General features: G+C 50.6%; 1 protein-coding gene across 4 annotated transcripts in view; it reads left to right on the top strand.

Moving 5' to 3' along the window:
- TMEM108 (transmembrane protein 108) overlaps positions 1 to 11400 on the top strand; it is a 610736-nt gene extending 599336 nt beyond the window's left edge. For all 4 annotated transcript variants that reach the window (XM_063924872.1, XM_063924875.1, XM_063924873.1 and 1 more), the window contains one exon: positions 10920 to 11400. In XM_063924872.1, coding sequence (XP_063780942.1) covers positions 10920 to 11042 — 123 coding nt within the window. In that variant the 3' untranslated portion in view covers positions 11043 to 11400. The remainder of the gene's footprint in view (positions 1 to 10919) is intronic.
- The last annotated feature ends 7039 nt before the right edge of the window (positions 11401 to 18439 follow it).

Raw genomic sequence — 18439 nt, 5'->3', positions numbered from 1 at the left:
AAAACTGAAAAGACTCAAGCTGGCAAAAGCACCGCAAAGAACTGTGCGTTCTTTGAAATCCCAAATCCACAAGGAGAGTCCAATTGTGTCGTTTGCGATGCCTGACCTTCCCAACACTGGACGTGAAGAGCATGCGCCTTCCACTATTTGCATGCCCCCTGCAAGTGCTGGAAGGAGCACCCGCAGTCCAGTTCCTGATAGTCAGATTGAAGATGTCAGTGTTGAAGTACACCAGGATGAGGAGGATATGGGTGTTGCTGGCGCTGGGGAGGAAATTGACCAGGAGGATTCTGATGGTGAGGTGGTTTGTTTAAGTCAGGCACCCGGGGAGACACCTGTTGTCCGTGGGAGGAATATGGCCGTTGACATGCCAGGTGAAAATACCAAAAAAATCAGCTCTTCGGTGTGGAGGTATTTCACCAGAAATGCGGACAACAGGTGTCAAGCCGTGTGTTCCCTTTGTCAAGCTGTAATAAGTAGGGGTAAGGACGTTAACCACCTCGGAACATCCTCCCTTATACGTCACCTGCAGCGCATTCATAATAAGTCAGTGACAAGTTCAAAAACTTTGGGTGACAGCGGAAGCAGTCCACTGACCAGTAAATCCCTTCCTCTTGTAACCAAGCTCACGCAAACCACCCCACCAACTCCCTCAGTGTCAATTTCCTCCTTCCCCAGGAATGCCAATAGTCCTGCAGGCCATGTCACTGGCAAGTCTGACGAGTCCTCTCCTGCCTGGGATTCCTCCGATGCATCCTTGCGTGTAACGCCTACTGCTGCTGGCGCTGCTGTTGTTGCCGCTGGGAGTCGATGGTCATCCCAGAGGGGAAGTCGTAAGCCCACTTGTACTACTTCCAGTAAGCAATTGACTGTTCAACAGTCCTTTGCGAGGAAGATGAAATATCACAGCAGTCATCCTACTGCAAAGCGGATAACTGAGTCCTTGACAACTATGTTGGTGTTAGACGTGCGTCCGGTATCCGCCGTTAGTTCACAGGGAACTAGACAATTTATTGAGGCAGTGTGCCCCCGTTACCAAATACCATCTAGGTTCCACTTCTCTAGGCAGGCGATACCGAGAATGTACACGGACGTCAGAAAAAGACTCACCAGTGTCCTAAAAAATGCAGTTGTACCCAATGTCCACTTAACCACGGACATGTGGACAAGTGGAGCAGGGCAGGGTCAGGACTATATGACTGTGACAGCCCACTGGGTAGATGTATGGACTCCCGCCGCAAGAACAGCAGCGGCGGCACCAGTAGCAGCATCTCGCAAACGCCAACTCTTTCCTAGGCAGGCTACGCTTTGTATCACCGCTTTCCAGAATACGCACACAGCTGAAAACCTCTTACGGCAACTGAGGAAGATCATCGCGGAATGGCTTACCCCAATTGGACTCTCCTGTGGATTTGTGGCATCGGACAACGCCAGCAATATTGTGTGTGCATTAAATATGGGCAAATTCCAGCACGTCCCATGTTTTGCACATACCTTGAATTTGGTGGTGCAGAATTTTTTAAAAAACGACAGGGGCGTGCAAGAGATGCTGTCGGTGGCCAGAAAAATTGCGGGACACTTTCGGCTTACAGGCACCACGTACAGAAGACTGGAGCACCACCAAAAACTACTGAACCTGCCCTGCCATCATCTGAAGCAAGAAGTGGTAACGAGGTGGAATTCAACCCTCTATATGCTTCAGAGGTTGGAGGAGCAGCAAAAGGCCATTCAAGCCTATACAATTGAGCACGATATAGGAGATGGAATGCACCTGTCTCAAGTGCAGTGGAGAATGATTTCAACGTTGTGCAAGGTTCTGATGCCCTTTGAACTTGCCACACGTGAAGTCAGTTCAGACACTGCCAGCCTGAGTCAGGTCATTCCCCTCATCAGGCTTTTGCAGAAGAAGCTGGAGGCATTGAAGAAGGAGCTAACACGGAGCGATTCCGCTAGGCATGTGGGACTTGTGGATGCAGCCCTTAATTCGCTTAACAAGGATTCACGGGTGGTCAATCTGTTGAAATCAGAGCACTACATTTTGGCCACCGTGCTCGATCCTAGATTTAAAGCCTACCTTGGATCTCTCTTTCCGGCAGACACAGGTCTGCTGGGGTTGAAAGACCTGCTGGTGACAAAATTGTCAAGTCAAGCGGAACGCGACCTGTCAACATCTCCTCCTTCACATTCTCCCGCAACTGGGGGTGCGAGGAAAAGGCTCAGAATTCCGAGCCCACCCGCTGGCGGTGATGCAGGGCAGTCTGGAGCGACTGCTGATGCTGACATCTGGTCCGGACTGAAGGACCTGACAACGATTACGGACATGTCGTCTACTGTCACTGCATATGATTCTCTCAACATTGATAGAATGGTGGAGGATTATATGAGTGACCGCATCCAAGTAGGCACGTCACACAGTCCGTACTTATACTGGCAGGAAAAAGAGGCAATTTGGAGGCCCTTGCACAAACTGGCTTTATTCTACCTAAGTTGCCCTCCCACAAGTGTGTACTCCGAAAGAGTGTTTAGTGCCGCCGCTCACCTTGTCAGCAATCGGCGTACGAGGTTACATCCAGAAAATGTGGAGAAGATGATGTTCATTAAAATGAATTATAATCAATTCCTCCGCGGAGACATTGACCAGCAGCAATTGCCTCCACAAAGTACACAGGGAGCTGAGATGGTGGATTCCAGTGGGGACGAATTGATAATCTGTGAGGAGGGGGATGTACACGGTGATATATCGGAGGGTGAAGATGAGGTGGACATCTTGCCTGTGTAGAGCCAGTTTGTGCAAGGAGAGATTAATTGCTTCTTTTTTGGGGGGGGTCCAAACCAACCCGTCATATCAGTCACAGTCGTGTGGCAGACCCTGTCACTGAAATGATGGGTTGGTTAAAGTGTGCATGTCCTGTTTTGTTTATACAACATAAGGGTGGGTGGGAGGGCCCAAGGATAATTCCATCTTGCACCTCTTTTTTCTTTTCTTTTTCTTTGCATCATGTGCTGATTGGGGAGGGTTTTTTGGAAGGGACATCCTGCGTGACACTGCAGTGCCACTCCTAGATGGGCCCGGTGTTTGTGTCGGCCACTAGGGTCGCTAATCTTACTCACACAGCTACCTCATTGCGCCTCTTTTTTTCTTTGCGTCATGTGCTGTTTGGGGAGGGTTTTTTGGAAGGGACATCCTGCGTGACACTGCAGTGCCACTCCTAGATGTGCCCGGTGTTTGTGTCGGCCACTAGGGTCGCTAATCTTACTCACACAGTCAGCTACCTCATTGCGCCTCTTTTTTTCTTTGCGTCATGTGCTGTTTGGGGAGGGTTTTTTGGAAGGGCCATCCTGCGTGACACTGCAGTGCCACTCTTAGATGGGCCCGGTGTTTGTGTCGGCCACTAGGGTCGCTAATCTTACTCACACAGCTACCTCATTGCGCCTCTTTTTTTCTTTGCGTCATGTGCTGTTTGGGGAGGGTTTTTTGGAAGGGACATCCTGCGTGACACTGCAGTGCCACTCCTAGATGGGCCCGGTGTTTGTGTCGGCCACTAGGGTCGCTTATCTTTCTCACACAGCTACCTCATTGCGCCTCTTTTTTTCTTTGCGTCATGTGCTGTTTGGGGAGGGTTTTTTGGAAGGGACATCCTGCGTGACACTGCAGTGCCACTCCTAGATGGGCCCGGTGTTTGTGTCGGCCACTAGGGTCGCTTATCTTTCTCACACAGTCAGCTACCTCATTGCGCCTCTTTTTTTCTTTGCGTCATGTGCTGTTTGGGGAGGGTTTTTTGGAAGGGACATCCTGCGTGACACTGCAGTCCCACTCCTAGATGGGCCCGGTGTTTGTGTCGGCCACTAGGGTCGCTTATCTTTCTCACACAGTCAGCTACCTCATTGCGCCTCTTTTTTTCTTTGCGTCATGTGCTGTTTGGGGAGGGTTTTTTGGAAGGGACATCCTGCGTGACACTGCAGTGCCACTCCTAGATGGGCCCGGTGTTTGTGTCGGCCACTAGGGTCGCTTATCTTTCTCACACAGTCAGCTACCTCATTGCGCCTCTTTTTTTCTTTGCGTCATGTGCTGTTTGGGGAGGGTTTTTTGGAAGGGACATCCTGCGTGACACTGCAGTGCCACTCCTAGATGGGCCCGGTGTTTGTGTCGGCCACTAGGGTCGCTAATCTTACTCACACAGCTACCTCATTGCGCCTCTTTTTTTCTTTGCGTCATGTGCTGTTTGGGGAGGGTTTTTTGGAAGGGACATCCTGCGTGACACTGCAGTGCCACTCCTAGATGGGCCCGGTGTTTGTGTCGGCCACTAGGGTCGCTTATCTTACTCACACAGCGACCTCGGTGCAAATTTTAGGACTAAAAATAATATTGTGAGGTGTGATGTGTTCAGAATAGGCTGAAAATGAGTGTAAATTATGTTTTTTGAGGTTAATAATACTTTGGGATCAAAATGACCCCCAAATTCTATGATTTAAGCTGTTTTTTAGGGTTTTTTGAAAAAAACACCCGAATCCAAAACACACCCGAATCCGACAAAAAAAATTCGGTGAGGTTTTGCCAAAACGCGGTCGAACCCAAAACACGGCCGCGGAACCGAACCCAAAACCAAAACACAAAACCCGAAAAATTTCAGGCGCTCATCTCTAATCTGCACTGTGGGGGCATGTATGTATCTGGCACTGTGGGGGCATATCTGCACTGTGGGGACATGAATGTATCTGGCACTGTGGGGGCATGTATGTATCTGGCACTGTGGGGGCATATCAGCACTGTGGGGGCATTTATGTATCTGGCACTGTGGGGGCATTTATGTATCTGGCACTGTGGGGACATGTATGTATCTGCCACTGTGGGGACATGTATGTATCTGCCACTGTGGGGGCATGTATGTATATGGCACTGTGGGGACATGTATGTATCTGCCACTGTGGGGACATGTATGTATCTGCCACTGTGGGGGCATTTATGTATCTGGCACTGTGGGGGCATTTATGTATCTGGCACTGTGGGGGCATATCTGCACTGTGGGGACATGTATGTATCTGGCACTGTGGGGGCATGTATGTATCTGGCACTGTGGGGGCATATCTGCACTGTGGGGGCATGTATGTATCTGGCACTGTGGGGGCATATCAGCACTGTGGGGGCATGTATCTGGCATTGTGGGGGCATTTATGTATCTGACACTGTGGGGGCATATCTGCACTGTGGGGGCATTTATGTATTTGGCACTGTGGGGCATATCTGCACTGTGGGGGCATTTATGTATCTGGCACTGTGGGGGTATTTATGTATCTGGCACTGTGGGGGCATATCTGCACTGTGGGGTCATTTATGTATCTGGAACTGTGGGGACATATCTGGCACTGTGTGGCCATTTAAGTATCTGGCACTGCTGGGGGGCATGTCATGTGTAGCTGGCACTGCTGGGGGTCATGTCATGTGTAGCTGGCACTGCATATCATGTCTATCTGGCACTGCACATTATGTGTATCTGTCACTATACTGGAGACATTATGTGTAAGGAACACTACTGTGGCTGTTATGTGTAAGGCTGCTAATTGTGTGAGTAGAGGGGGTGTGAAAATATATTTATTTATAGTTTGGTGATATGAAGTTACGAGGCCACGCCCACTTTTCCAGAGACCACACCCACTTTTCCAGGAGCGCGCGCCCCTTCGGCGCGCGCAAGGAGAGGGGGGGGGGGGCGCTTTCACATTTTCTCGCTCAGGGTGCTAGTAGGCCTGGAGCCGGCCCTGCATCCTGGCCATAATTATTGTGGGAGGGTTAGGGCCGGGGGCATGGGGGTTAGGTTTAAGCGCCACCCGGGGGGGGGGGGTTGTTAAGAGTTAGGCTGCGGGGAGGGGGGTTAGGGTTAGGCACCGTGGGGGGGAGGGGGGCCGGGGTTAGGCACCACGGTGGTGGTGTGGGGGTAGGTTTAGGCACTAATGGGGGGGTTAGGGTTTGGCTGTTAGGTTTAGAACCACCGGGGGGGGGGGGGGGGGGTTAGGGTTAGCCACTAAGGGGGTAGGTTAGGGTTACTGCGGAATGTGAGGGCTAGGGGGTAGGGAGGAGAGGGGATCCCTGTCGGGATTTATATAATCGAGATGCCAATGTCTGTATTCTGACCACCGCCGGCATCCCGTCAGCTGGGATAGCATACTGGATCCCTCAGATAAATTGAGGCTAAACAATAATTATTAAATAGGCCACTAAGGTGTTAAGAAGTACAGCAATGTTTTCTACTACCTTTTACATATTTTCTGGCCTACACCAACATCAGCCAATACTACATTAACAATTCATTTAATCACAACCCATAAAAAAAAAACATAATTAGAACGAAGGTTTGCATAAAATTTGGAATTTAATTGAAGTACTGTATCTGTAAAACAGATGCGATATTGCTATATAACCTACAGCTGAATGTGTTATTGTATATATGTGGTGCATGTTCCAATGGATTAGCATTTGTCTCACCCCAGGAGTTTGATAAATGATCCACTTAAGAAGCAACAGTGGAAAGATTGTAAAATATAGCAAGACAAATTCATACACGGATATTTACTGACAATTCCTTATGCCTAAGGTTAACTTACTACGGTTGCAAGTCGGGACTTTAAACAGTGTGCTTAGTATTCTTATGGGATACTACTAAAATACATAACACATTTATATAATCTCCAAATAAAATTGGCTCCTAAAGAGATAAGATGCTCGTGGCTGTGCAGATAACATTCATTATTGTTCCCAGCTATTTATTTATTAATCCTAGCAAACTATAACAGTACACCATTACTCACAATTATACATGAGCTTTCTGTTGTGATTTTGTTGCCATTTGATATAGTAGATCTAAGAAAATTTCATGACTATAGTTTAACTGTTAAATCTGCTCATCTGCATAATCCAGTTAATACGGTGAATTAATCTGCCATACAATCAACATAGACACTATGGAAAAGTTCTATGACAGAAAACTCTATGGAAAACTCTAATCCATGCTCTCATTATCTCCCACATTGATTATTGCATTAATCTTCTTACTGGTCTTACCAAAAAGAGACTCTCACCACTAACCACTACAGTCCATTCTGAATGCAGCTGCGAGGCTAATCTTCCTTGCTAGACATTCATCGTATGCAGATTCACTCTGTCAGTCCCTCTGTTGGTTAACTGTATTCTACCGTATTCAATATAAAATACTTTTACTCACACATAAGGCCATTAACTATACTACACCAATGTACATCTCTTCGCTCATCTCAAAATATCTCCCAACCCGACCTCTCCGATCTTCACAAGATCTACGTCTCATTACTTGCTCCTATGCACGATTGCAGGACTTCCTTCAGGCTGCACCCACTCTGTGGAATGCCCTACCACGCACAATAAGACTCTCCTCTAGTCTCCAAACCTACAAACGTTCCCTGAAAACTCACCTCTTCAGGCTATCTTATCACATTCCAGAACCGCTTTCCTATCCGATTATATCCCCACTGTACAGTCCGCACATATCCCCCACATATTTTCTCTTTCTTCACTTTCCCTTCTTTCTGACCAGGGTTCATCATTGCTGTGATGTGATATCATGCAACCCACCTAGAACCTTTGCAATCCGGTGGGCAAATATGCAATACATAATGCCATTCCTTGTGTACAATGCCTATTTCCCCATAGATTGTAAGCTTGCGAGCAGGACCTTCCTACCTCTGACTGTTTATTACCCAGTTTTGTTGTATCATTGTGTCCAATTGTAAAGCGCAACGGAATTTGCTGCGTTATATAAGAAACTGTTAATAAATAAATAATAAATGACAGAGGTTTCTTAACAGTGTATATATTCGGAGACGCCTTTACTATATGTCAAGTACTCCTCATCATTGTAACTGATATTTGTTCAATTGTATGAACTACTTTTACAGCTCTCTGGTTCTTTATTCCTTTTGTGAATGCTCCAAGGCGGTCATTCTGACCTGATCGCACGCTAGCTATTTTTTGCAGCACTGCGATCAGATAGTCACCGCCTATGGGGGAGTGTATTTTCGCTTTGCAAGTGTGTGAACGCTTGTGCAGCAGAGCAGTACAAAAAAGTTTTGTGCAGTTTCTGAGTAGGTCTGAACTTATTCAGCCGCTGCGATCACTTCAACCTGTCGGGTCCCGGAATTGACATCAGACACCCGCCCTGCAAACACTTGGACACGCCTGCATTTTTCCAAACACTCCCAGAAAACGGTCAGTTAATACCCATAAACGCCTTCTTCCTGTCAATCTCCTTGCGATCGGCTGTGCAAATGGATTCTTCGTTAAATCCATCGCTCTGCAACGATCCGCTTTGTACCCGTACGGCACACCTGAACATTGCGGTGCATATGAATGCGCAGTTTTGCCGAGTTTTGACCTGACCGCAGCCCTGCAAAAAATAGCTAGTGTGCGATCAGGTCGGAATGACCCCCCAAGTTCATAACTGGATTGCTGCACACAGTCTGCTTCTTTCTGTTTCCAACTACTCCATTAACTCATACCTCCCAATATTCGGAAAAGCAGATTCAAGACTCCTGCGCGCATGCTCCTGAAAATGGGGCATGGCCTAGATGAAAGGGGGCATGGCTTTGTGGGAATACCATTATCACGAGCCACACCTTCCATATCTGTCACTGTGGGAGCATGCCCAGCGCTCTGTGAGCTGCTGCCCATGCCCACAGCCTCTCTGCCTCCTGTGAATAGATGCTATGCGCAGAACAGTGACTCAGGATGGGATTTATTAAAATACATCGCTGCCCACCACAGCAATGCTAATCACTTATGTACTAACATATGGAATTAGCATTGCAATGCAGTGAGAGAGGCCTCCCGCGATACCTGTCAGATGGTGTGAGGGGGGAGCCCTGTGGGGTCCCTCGCTTTCCAGCCCCAGGAGGTGACGTGTGCTGGGAGTCCCCGGGCTCCTCCTCCTTCCCCCTGCAGCAGGAAGGAGAAATGGCTGTGCTGCGGGGGAGAAGGAGCTGGGGGATCAGTGCCTGCTTCTTGGACACAGGTGGGGGGGGGGGGGGGTCGGCTGGTGCAACGCTCGGAGGTGGGTGCGAAAGAAGCCCATAGGCTTCTCTAGGGTATCGCCATCAAACGATAGCGATAGCCTTGGCAGTGAAAACCTGGCGGCCGGGTTTTAGTACATATCAAAATGCTGTAAAACCCCCGAAAATGGGGGTTTTACCGCATTTTCCCTTTAGTACATCCCACCCTCAGTGAGTTACAGGTGACTTCCCAACTGCCCCCCACTGCGAGACACCGTGGCCCGCGGGTGGGACAGTGGGACAGTCCCAGAAAACGTGACTGCCCTGTGAAAATCAGGACAGTTGGGAGGTATGATGAACACCATTTTTGTGCTGTGCTGTCAGCCAAATAACATACAGTTCATGAAGGTGAAACAGCAAGTCAATCAGCCACAATGACATGGAGAAGTAGCGCAGGCAGGGGTGCAAAAAGGAGGGGGAGGAGGGTACTAATTAATTACCCAGTCCCAGGCTTGTCTAAGTGTCCAGAAGGGGCAATGATTCTCTAAGGGGCCCAGGTCAGCTTTGCAGGGGGAAGAACACTACTGTCCCTGGCGCACAATGCTGCTGCGCATTGTTGTTTTCTTTTCTTTTCTTTTTTTTTTTCAAACTGCTTTTGCCACACCCAGGGGATCTGACCACACCTCCCCATTCACCAAGGCCCACAGTTGCTCTCTACAGCCCAGAGTGCAGGGCCGCTGAGACAGCCACTAGGCCATGATACTGAAGGGGGTGTGGTCAAATCCAGGAGGTGTGGTCACACTCTCTCCAGAGAAAAAACTATGGAAAATACTATGTGTGAATGGAAAATATTATGTGCAATTTGTCCCCTTCAGATGATGGGCTATGTCTCTGCCAGGCCCATTTAACAGATCTGGGCACAGGCAGTTGGTACCTGCCCCATTCCTCTTGGCACCTCTGCAAGAGTGGGACATGGCATGAGTAGCATGGAGATGTAAAAGCCAATAGATGTACTTTATAACACTCTGGTTCCTATTTAACAACATATGCTATTCAGTTCACCACATATCTATGCAATAAGGAATTCTTTTTCTTGGCTATTTATCAAAAATCTCCTGCCAGGACAGCATCTCCAATCAATAAGTGTCGGTTGTACTCTTTTAGGAGCTTGGTAAATAAGAATGCAGTCCCCATTGAGAATAACATAACTGCAGTCTGCAGGCAGCACTAATTAGCCCTTTGCAGGAGATGTATGTGATATCTCATGTGTTAGGCTAATATTGTCTAGTGTTAGGTGATGGTTAGATTATTGTTCTACAGGCCAAAACTTATGGGCCCTACACACTGGCCAATTTGTTAGAAAGATATGAACGATATCGTTCATAAATGAACGAGAACTCGTTCATATCTTTCAGTGTGGAGGCTCCAGCGATGAACGATGCGCGGTCCCGCGCTCGTTCATCGCTGGTCCCCCGTCGGCTGTGCATGCAGGCCAATATGGACGATCTCGTCCATATTTGCCTGCACTTCAATGCAGCCGGGTGACGGGGGGAGTGAAGAAACTTCACTCCCCCCGTCACTGCCCCCCCGCCGCCGGGTCGCTCGTCGGCCGTATACGCCGTCGGGCAGCTCGGCGGCGGGTCGGCCAGTGTGTAGGGCCCATAAGTCATGTAGAAACTGCACTTTCTATATAATTTTAGTAAATAGGGTAAAAAAGTCCCCTAATATTGATTATAGTGGCTCTTTCCAATTGTACTTCCCCTGTAGCTGTACACAGCATGATAGTGACATGTCAGATCATGGCAGGACCTCTATATAAGTACAGTATTATTATTTTAAGTAATTATCATCTCAACAATTTGAATTGTCCATTTACGTATACAGACATTTTTCCTTTTTTCTCCTAGGACCATCTCTCCGAGCCTCGCTCCCCAGCCAATGGTGACTATCGAAACAGTGGAATGGTCCTTGTCAATCCATTTTGTCAGGAAACACTTTTTTCAGGACGTGAACAGGTTTCTGAAATATGAAGATCACTGAAGAAGCATATACCCTTTATGTTACTTTATTTCTAGTACGAAACATAAACAGTCTAGAATAAAAAGGACAGCTTACACACAGCCAATAAAGAAGGTATAAGCTCTGTCTATTGACTCACTGTAGAAACTGGGTAATAAGCAGTTTAGTTGGGTTTAGCTGATGTTACAGTGATACCTCCAAAAAGCAGATTTAAGTAAATACATTCACCTGTAATATAAATATGCTTTGTGTACCCTCTTTTCCTCCCATGACTACAATGTTTTCAGCTTGTTTTCCTAAGATTTGTCATCTTTTTACAATTGTGGTAAGACTTTACAGAATAATCTGTGGCTTTATAAATAAAGTTATTGATATGTAAAAAAAAATGTTTTATTATTGTTATTATTATTATTATTATTATTATTATTATTATTATTATCTCCTATATAATAGCCCAGATCTGTGACTTTGTGCTTCATTTGCTAACGCTGGGCGGAGTCAAAACACTGGGCGGAGTTAGTCAAATGAGTCACAGATCTGGGCAAATCTATAGGAGACTTGGAGCAGATGGTATGGGCATGGCACAGACAGGGGTGCATACCTCCCAGCTTTCTTCAGGCAGGAGGGACACACGCACAGCAAAAAGGGGGCATGGCCAACGGGAAAGGGGCGTGGCTTCGCGGGTGGACCCGCGATCGCGAGCCACGCCCCTGTTTTCGTCAGTGAGGGGGCATGCCCAGCGCTCTGTGAGCTGCTGGCATGCCCCCAGCGGCGGATTATGAGTCCGGGGGGCCCAGCGCACTTGAGACAGGAACCCTATCTCATTGCTGTGCCTGCTGTGGGTGTGGGGGCGTGGCCTAATTGCGCCCTCGTGGCCACGCCCCTTATGCAAATTCTGGATTATTTTATTTTTTATGGGATTTTGGCCCCTCAGCTAGGGATAAATCCAGAGGGGGTGGTTGCTCCCCCCTACACACCCGCACAGGCAGAAGACAGCAGGGAGGCTGCTGCCTCCCTGCTACACCACAGACCTGCCAACACGCAGCAGTGTGTGATGACTATAGCACAATGCTGCTGCTGTTGCTGGCAGGACGGGGGAGCTTCAAAGCTGGGACAGAGCTACTCCAGCTGGGGGCCCCCCTAAAACTGTGAGGCCCGGGGTACGTACCCCCTGGGCCCACCCTTAATCCGTACCCCCTGATGCCCCCTCTCCCTCTGTCTCCACTAAATAGACGCTGTGTGCATGCTAAGCAGAACAGCGAGTACAGGAGCTTCCCAACTGCCCCCCCCCCCCCCCCACCGCGGGACACTGCGGCCCGCGGATGGGACAGTGGGACAGACCCGAAAAAATGGGACTGTCCCGCGAAAATCGGGACAGTTGGGAGGTATGGGGGTGTGTGAGGGGGTACGCCGTACAGACAGACGGGCACTGGCTCACTGTGTGCTTGACCCCCCACATCAGCATACTCAGCAGGGGCTCTCTGACGCGGAGGAGCGTCACTTTCTGGCACACTCCACGCTTCTTAGCTGCAGTTTTGTTGGGCACCTGCCGCTGTGCAGGTTCCGTACTGCCTCTGTTATCTCCAGCCCCGGCAACCCCACCGCTAGCTGCAGCGCTGCCGCCCGCAGTGAGGTGCGCCCAGCTCCTTCACACACTTTAGCCGGCGGGCAGGGCTGCAGAAGTCCGCGCTGCTTGCAGGCTCCGACCCCCTCCTCCCTCCAGCCGCAGCGTCTCCTGGGGGCTAACCAGCCACTCCCAGTCTCCCCTTACCACAGTGCCCGGCAGCCGCGAGGTCCGTGCCGCGTGCATGCTATGACCCCCTACTCCCTCCAGCCGCAGCGTCTCCTGGGGGCTAACCAGTCACTCGCAGTCTCCCCTTACCACAGTGCCCGGCAGCCGCGCCAGGTCCGCGGTGTGTGACTGAGGAGTGGGGGGAGGGATGCGGGAAGGCAGAGGAAGCAGGACTCCAGCCTGAGAGTCAGCCATGCCAAGTCTCCACCAGCAGCAGATCCCGACAGGTTGGAGTGGAACAGCAGCAGCCAGCAGCAGTGACTCCGGTAAGACACATCTGTCTGTCACCACTGTTTTGTCCCTAATACCAATCTCTCCTGTGCCCTGTGTTCTGTCATGTCCCTGTCACCCCTGGCCTTGCCCTGTCACCCCTGGCCTTGCCCTGTCACCCTTATCCTGGCCCTTTCACCCTTATCCTGGCCCTGTCCTCCCTATCCTGGCCCTGTCACCCTTATCCTGGCCCTGCCGCCCCTACCCTGGCCCTGTCACCCCTATCCTGTCCCTGTCATTTCTATCCTGGCCCCGTCAACCCTGTTCCATACTTACCTACATTTTAATTCTCCTTTCCGGGAGAAGCCCGGAGAGGAGACGCAGCAGGTGTCTTCGGGGGGCGGGGCCGGACTGTGACATCACTAAGCCCCGCCCCCGCATTGGGAAATGCCGCGATTTGCGGGTCCGCGGGAAGGGGGCGGGGCTAAAATGACGCGATTTGCGTCATTTTAACCCCTTCTCCACCCGACGGACCCGCGAATGCGGGAGGTTATCTCTCATCCTGCTCGCATCACTAGGGTGCGAGCAGGATGCGGGAGACCTGCCCACTCTTCCGGGGGTGCGGGGGGCTACCCCAAAAAACGGGAGCCTCCTGCAGCTTCCGGGAGAGTAGGTAAGTATGCCCTGATCTGACCCTGTCACCTCTGTCCTGGCCCTGTTACTGCATACCCTCCAACTACCTTTTTGGCAGGTACAGTACCCGCAGCGCCTCCAGACCCCTCCCCAATGCACCACACCTCCGCACCTTCCCCTCCACCACATGCGACACTCCACGCCTCCCCCACACGCTGTGCCTCCAGACCCCCTACACCACCAGCGGCTCCCACTCCCCCACCCCTCCACCACCCACAGCACCTCCAGAACCCCTCCACCATCCACCCCCCATATATGTCTCCCCCCACACCTGCCCCCCTCCACCCACAGCATCTGCAGACACCCTCCTCCATTTGCGGTCCCCCCCTCACCCACCCACGGCACCTCCGCACCTGCCCCTCCACCACCTGCAGCGCCTCCGGACCCCCTTCCCCGTCCGCTGCACCACCCGCACCTGCCTCTCACCCACCACGGTGCCTCCGGACCCCCTACCCCACCCCCGGCCCTTCCCATCCCACAGCACCTCCGGAACCCTTCACCCATCCGCAACATACCGGCACCTGCCCCTCCCCCGTGGCACCCCTGCCCCTTCCGCACCTGCAGTGCCTCCGTACCCCTCCCCCATCTACAGCCCTCACTCTTCTGTCTCTCCCCCACCCGCAGCACCTCCCAACCCTTCCCCATCCGGGCCCCCCCGCATCTGCCCCCCCTCCACCTGCAGCATCTACAGACACCCTCCCCCATCAGCAGTCCCCCCCGCACCCGCTCATTCTGTACATCGTGCCCTGCAGGTGCTGTTCACGCCGTCGCAAGTGGCTGCGCCTCCTTCACCATCGCACGCGCTTTCATTGTGCAATATTTAACCACTAACAAAGGAATGCAGGTAATACTCCATATAATACAAATATTGAACCCCATATAGGCATGCAAGGGTTAAAGGGGCGTAGCCCCTTGCGACGGTGTGAAGAGCGCCCGTAGGGCGCGATGAAGCACCTAGTTATTATTATGTACTTATTAAAAAGGGATGTGGTTACATTGCCGGCAGTTGGGATCCCGGCGCTCAGGATACCGACGCCGGAATCCCGACTACTGAAAATGTCAACAGCCGGAATCCTGGCTAACAGGGGATAATCCCACTCACGGGTATCCACGACACCCATAGAGTGGGAATAGAACCTGGGCGAACACAGTGAGCCACCAAGCCCGCAAAGAGCTTCATTGCACTCGCCCCCCTGCCAGCATTCTGGCAGCCGGGATCCCAGCGTCGGTATGCTGCCCGCACATTTCTCTTTCATCCATCTGGGGGACGCTGCGCTGTTACTTGTGGGGTTAGAGTGTGTGGATGGGAGTTTGGCACAGAACCTATCAAAACTAACTCCTCCCCCCTCTAACCCCTCCCATCTCCAGCCTACCACCAGATCACCTCAGTTTTAGTTTTGTGCCTGAGGAGTACAGGCACAGATTTCCTTATCTAGACTTTTAGTTAGGTTTTATTTCTTTTCTTTAGATTTCTTCAATTATACTTAGTCCCTGTCCACAGGTGACAAGTATAACAGGAGTGGGGTTAGTCAGCATGCTTTTACTCACTCCTATTTTTGCGCCTCTGGGGAGTCACCATACTGCGGTCACTGGGGCTTTCTCATTCCGGGCTCAGATCCGAGGAGGCAAAAACAGAGCTGTCACGGGAGGACAAGATCCTAATCCCCCCCCCCCCCCTGTTCCTCTATTATGGGGGGAGACTGTATTCACAGTTCTAGCGGACGGGATCACTCAGATCACCGCCGCTAGCTTTCTTTTCACGGCACAGAGCGCTAAGGTCCCTTCACAGAAGGGGACGTATAGCGCGGTGCGGGCAGCACTAGCGCACGGGATCTCTCAGATCGCCGCCGCTAGTGTAACAGCGCAGAGAGCGGAAGGTCCCTTCAGGGAAGGGAACGTATGACACTCCGGTCACTGAAGGGGAGCGGTAACCGCGGCGGGATGCAGGGGGAGATGACGTCTTCCCGCATTGCGCTCCCGCCATGTAGCGTCCGTCGTCCTCACTCTGTGGGGGCGGGTCCCAGCTTCAGGCGCCATCTTATTGCTTGCTGCCGGAGTGGAAGCGGGGGACACTGCGCTGACGCCACACACACACAGGGACAGCATCTCACCCTGTATATCTCACAGGCGGGGAGCAGCAAAATAGCAAGTATAATATTGTAAGTAGTATCCTGCAAGGTTTCCCACAGGCTGTCTTTACATTTCTTTACAGTTGTTTTAGTACTCACACTGTGAGATTTACAGGAGGGGTACACAATTTGTCAGCATATTGTATAGGGTGGAAGCCTTATATAGAAATTTCCTTTATTTAATAAGTCACTAAAAAAAAAAAAATAATAATAATAATAATGACCAGTAAGCCAGACAGACCTACTAAGGGGAAGACAGGCTCAGCTGTATATTTTGCCTGTTCTCAGTGTGGTTCAAAGCTGTCAAAGGGTAGCACGGATCCTGGTTCGCTCTGCAGGACATGCTCCGTGACACCTACAGTAGAGCAGCCTAGTGTATCAGCAGATCAGTCAGTCCCTCTATGGGCCAGGAACATGGCCGACGCTATTGCTGATTTACGTCAATCACAGTCAGGGGTGGATTCCGGTCAGTCGGCTATGGAGCCACCTTGGGCAAGGAATATGGGAAAAAGTATTGCAGACTTGGCACAGTCTATTAACAAGATGGTGTCCGCGTCCAGTTCGGCGGCCGCTAAGCGACAGCATCCGGTGGCCGCTATCACCTTCCCAGGAGAGGACTTGGATCCGGTATCCGCTCCTCTGGAGGAGGGTGAACTGGAGTCTGAGTGGGAGGATACTTCCGCCTGGGAAGAGGAGGAATTATCTACAAGTTCAGGTGTCAGATTATTGATTGAGGCCATCCGTCAGACTCTTAATATTCAGGATTCAGCGGAGGCGGAGACTTCGTCAGGTTTCTTCAAGTGTCAGAAAAGACAAGTAGTAGTCTTTCCGTCTTATACTCATTTTGAAGACATTTTGAAGGAACCTTGGCTTAGGCCAGATTCACGATTTCAGGCTCCTAAGAAATTAAAATTTTTGTATCCCTTTGCATATGAAGACACAAAATTCTGGGAGACTGCTCCGAGAGTGGATGCTCCTATTTCTCATTTGGCGAAGGCTACGGTAATTCCTTCAGCACAATCAGTGACATTAAAGGATCCAACAGATCGGAAGCTTGAAGCTATTCTTAAATCCATTTTTGCTTTATCAGGTATTTCTCTGCGCCCGATACTTGCTAGTGCCTGGGTCCTTAAAGCCGTTGATGAATGGTTGGGCCAGGTGGTATCTGGCATGCAGTCGGATGACCCATCAGAGGCTATTCAGCTGGCTGAGCAGATCTCCGAGGCGGTCACCTTCGTTGGTGAGGCCTTACTAGACTCTGTCTCACTACAGTCGCGGGTATCTGCTCAGGCGGTTACAGCAAGGCGTGCGCTATGGCTTCGTGTTTGGAACGCTGACTCTGATTTAAAACAGACATTGACAGCGGTTCCTTTTGAAGGAGAGTTCCTCTTTGGTTCAGAGCTTAAAAAGATTATCTCTGATACTACAGGTGGTAAGAGTCCGTTTCTTCCAGTTGCCCCTCAGAAGTCAAGAGCGACTAGGTTTCGGTCCTTCCGTACTCAGAGTAGGGGCGGGTTCCAGTCCTTTCGGCCTTTTCAAGATTCCCACGTAGAGGCGTGTACCGTGGTAGGGGCGCACAAGCACCTCGCAGAGCGGCAGTCAAACCTGCCGACAAGCCTGCAGCATGACGCAAGGAATCCCCTGGAGGGATCCTTGGTAGTGGGAGCGCGGTTACTACAGTTCAAAGAGGTGTGGCTCCTGTTGCATCCGGATCAGTGGGTGTCTGGAGTCATAACCCGAGGTTACATTTTAGATCTCGAAGAACCTGTTCCAAACCGTTTCTTCATCACTCCTCTTCCGAGGGATCCCTCCAGACGACAAGCAATAACTCAGCAATAACTCCACGCTCTTGAAACAAGGAGTAATTAGTTCAGTTCCCAGAACTCAACGCAGTCAAGGGTTTTACTCAAGTCTTTTTCTAGTAAACAAACCGGACGGTTCCTTTCGGCCCATTTTAAATCTAAAGTGCCTGAATCCTTACCTTTCTGTCCAGAAGTTCAAAATGGAATCGATTCGTTCAATCATCGCAGCCATGGAACCAGAGGATTATTTGGCATCTATCGACATAAAGGACGCTTATCTCCACGTTCCAATTTGGTCGGGTCACCAATGTCTGTTGAGGTTCGCACTAGGGCCCTGGCACTTCCAGTTTCAGGCTCTTCCCTTCGGTCTTTCCATGGCCCCTCGAGTATTTACAAAAATATTGGGTCACGTGGTAGCGGTCCTCAGAGGCCAGGAGATCAACATTACTCCTTATCTGTCTGGACGATCTACTTCTAAAAGCTTCCTCGCCGGAACTTCTTCAACTGCACCTACAGCGCACCACGGCCACTCTGCAATCCTTCGGATGGATTGTGAATTTCCAAAAATCTTCCCTGCCTCCCTCTCAGGAGATAGTGTTTCTAGGTCTCCTGTTCGACACAAGGAGGCAGAGGGTTTTTCTACCTCCGGACAAGATTCAGGATCTCAGGTCCAGGATTCGCTCTCTCTTACAATTGCCAAGGGTGTCGTTTCTCAGATGTATGCAGGTGTTGGGCAAGATGGTAGCAGCGTTCGAGGCGGTACCATATGCCAGATTTCATGC

Source organism: Pseudophryne corroboree, chromosome 5 (genome assembly GCF_028390025.1).
Source record: "Pseudophryne corroboree isolate aPseCor3 chromosome 5, aPseCor3.hap2, whole genome shotgun sequence".
NCBI lineage: Eukaryota > Metazoa > Chordata > Amphibia > Anura > Myobatrachidae > Pseudophryne > Pseudophryne corroboree.
The sequence above is the reverse complement of the archived record's forward strand: the minus strand, read 5'-3'. Positions and strand labels throughout refer to the sequence as shown.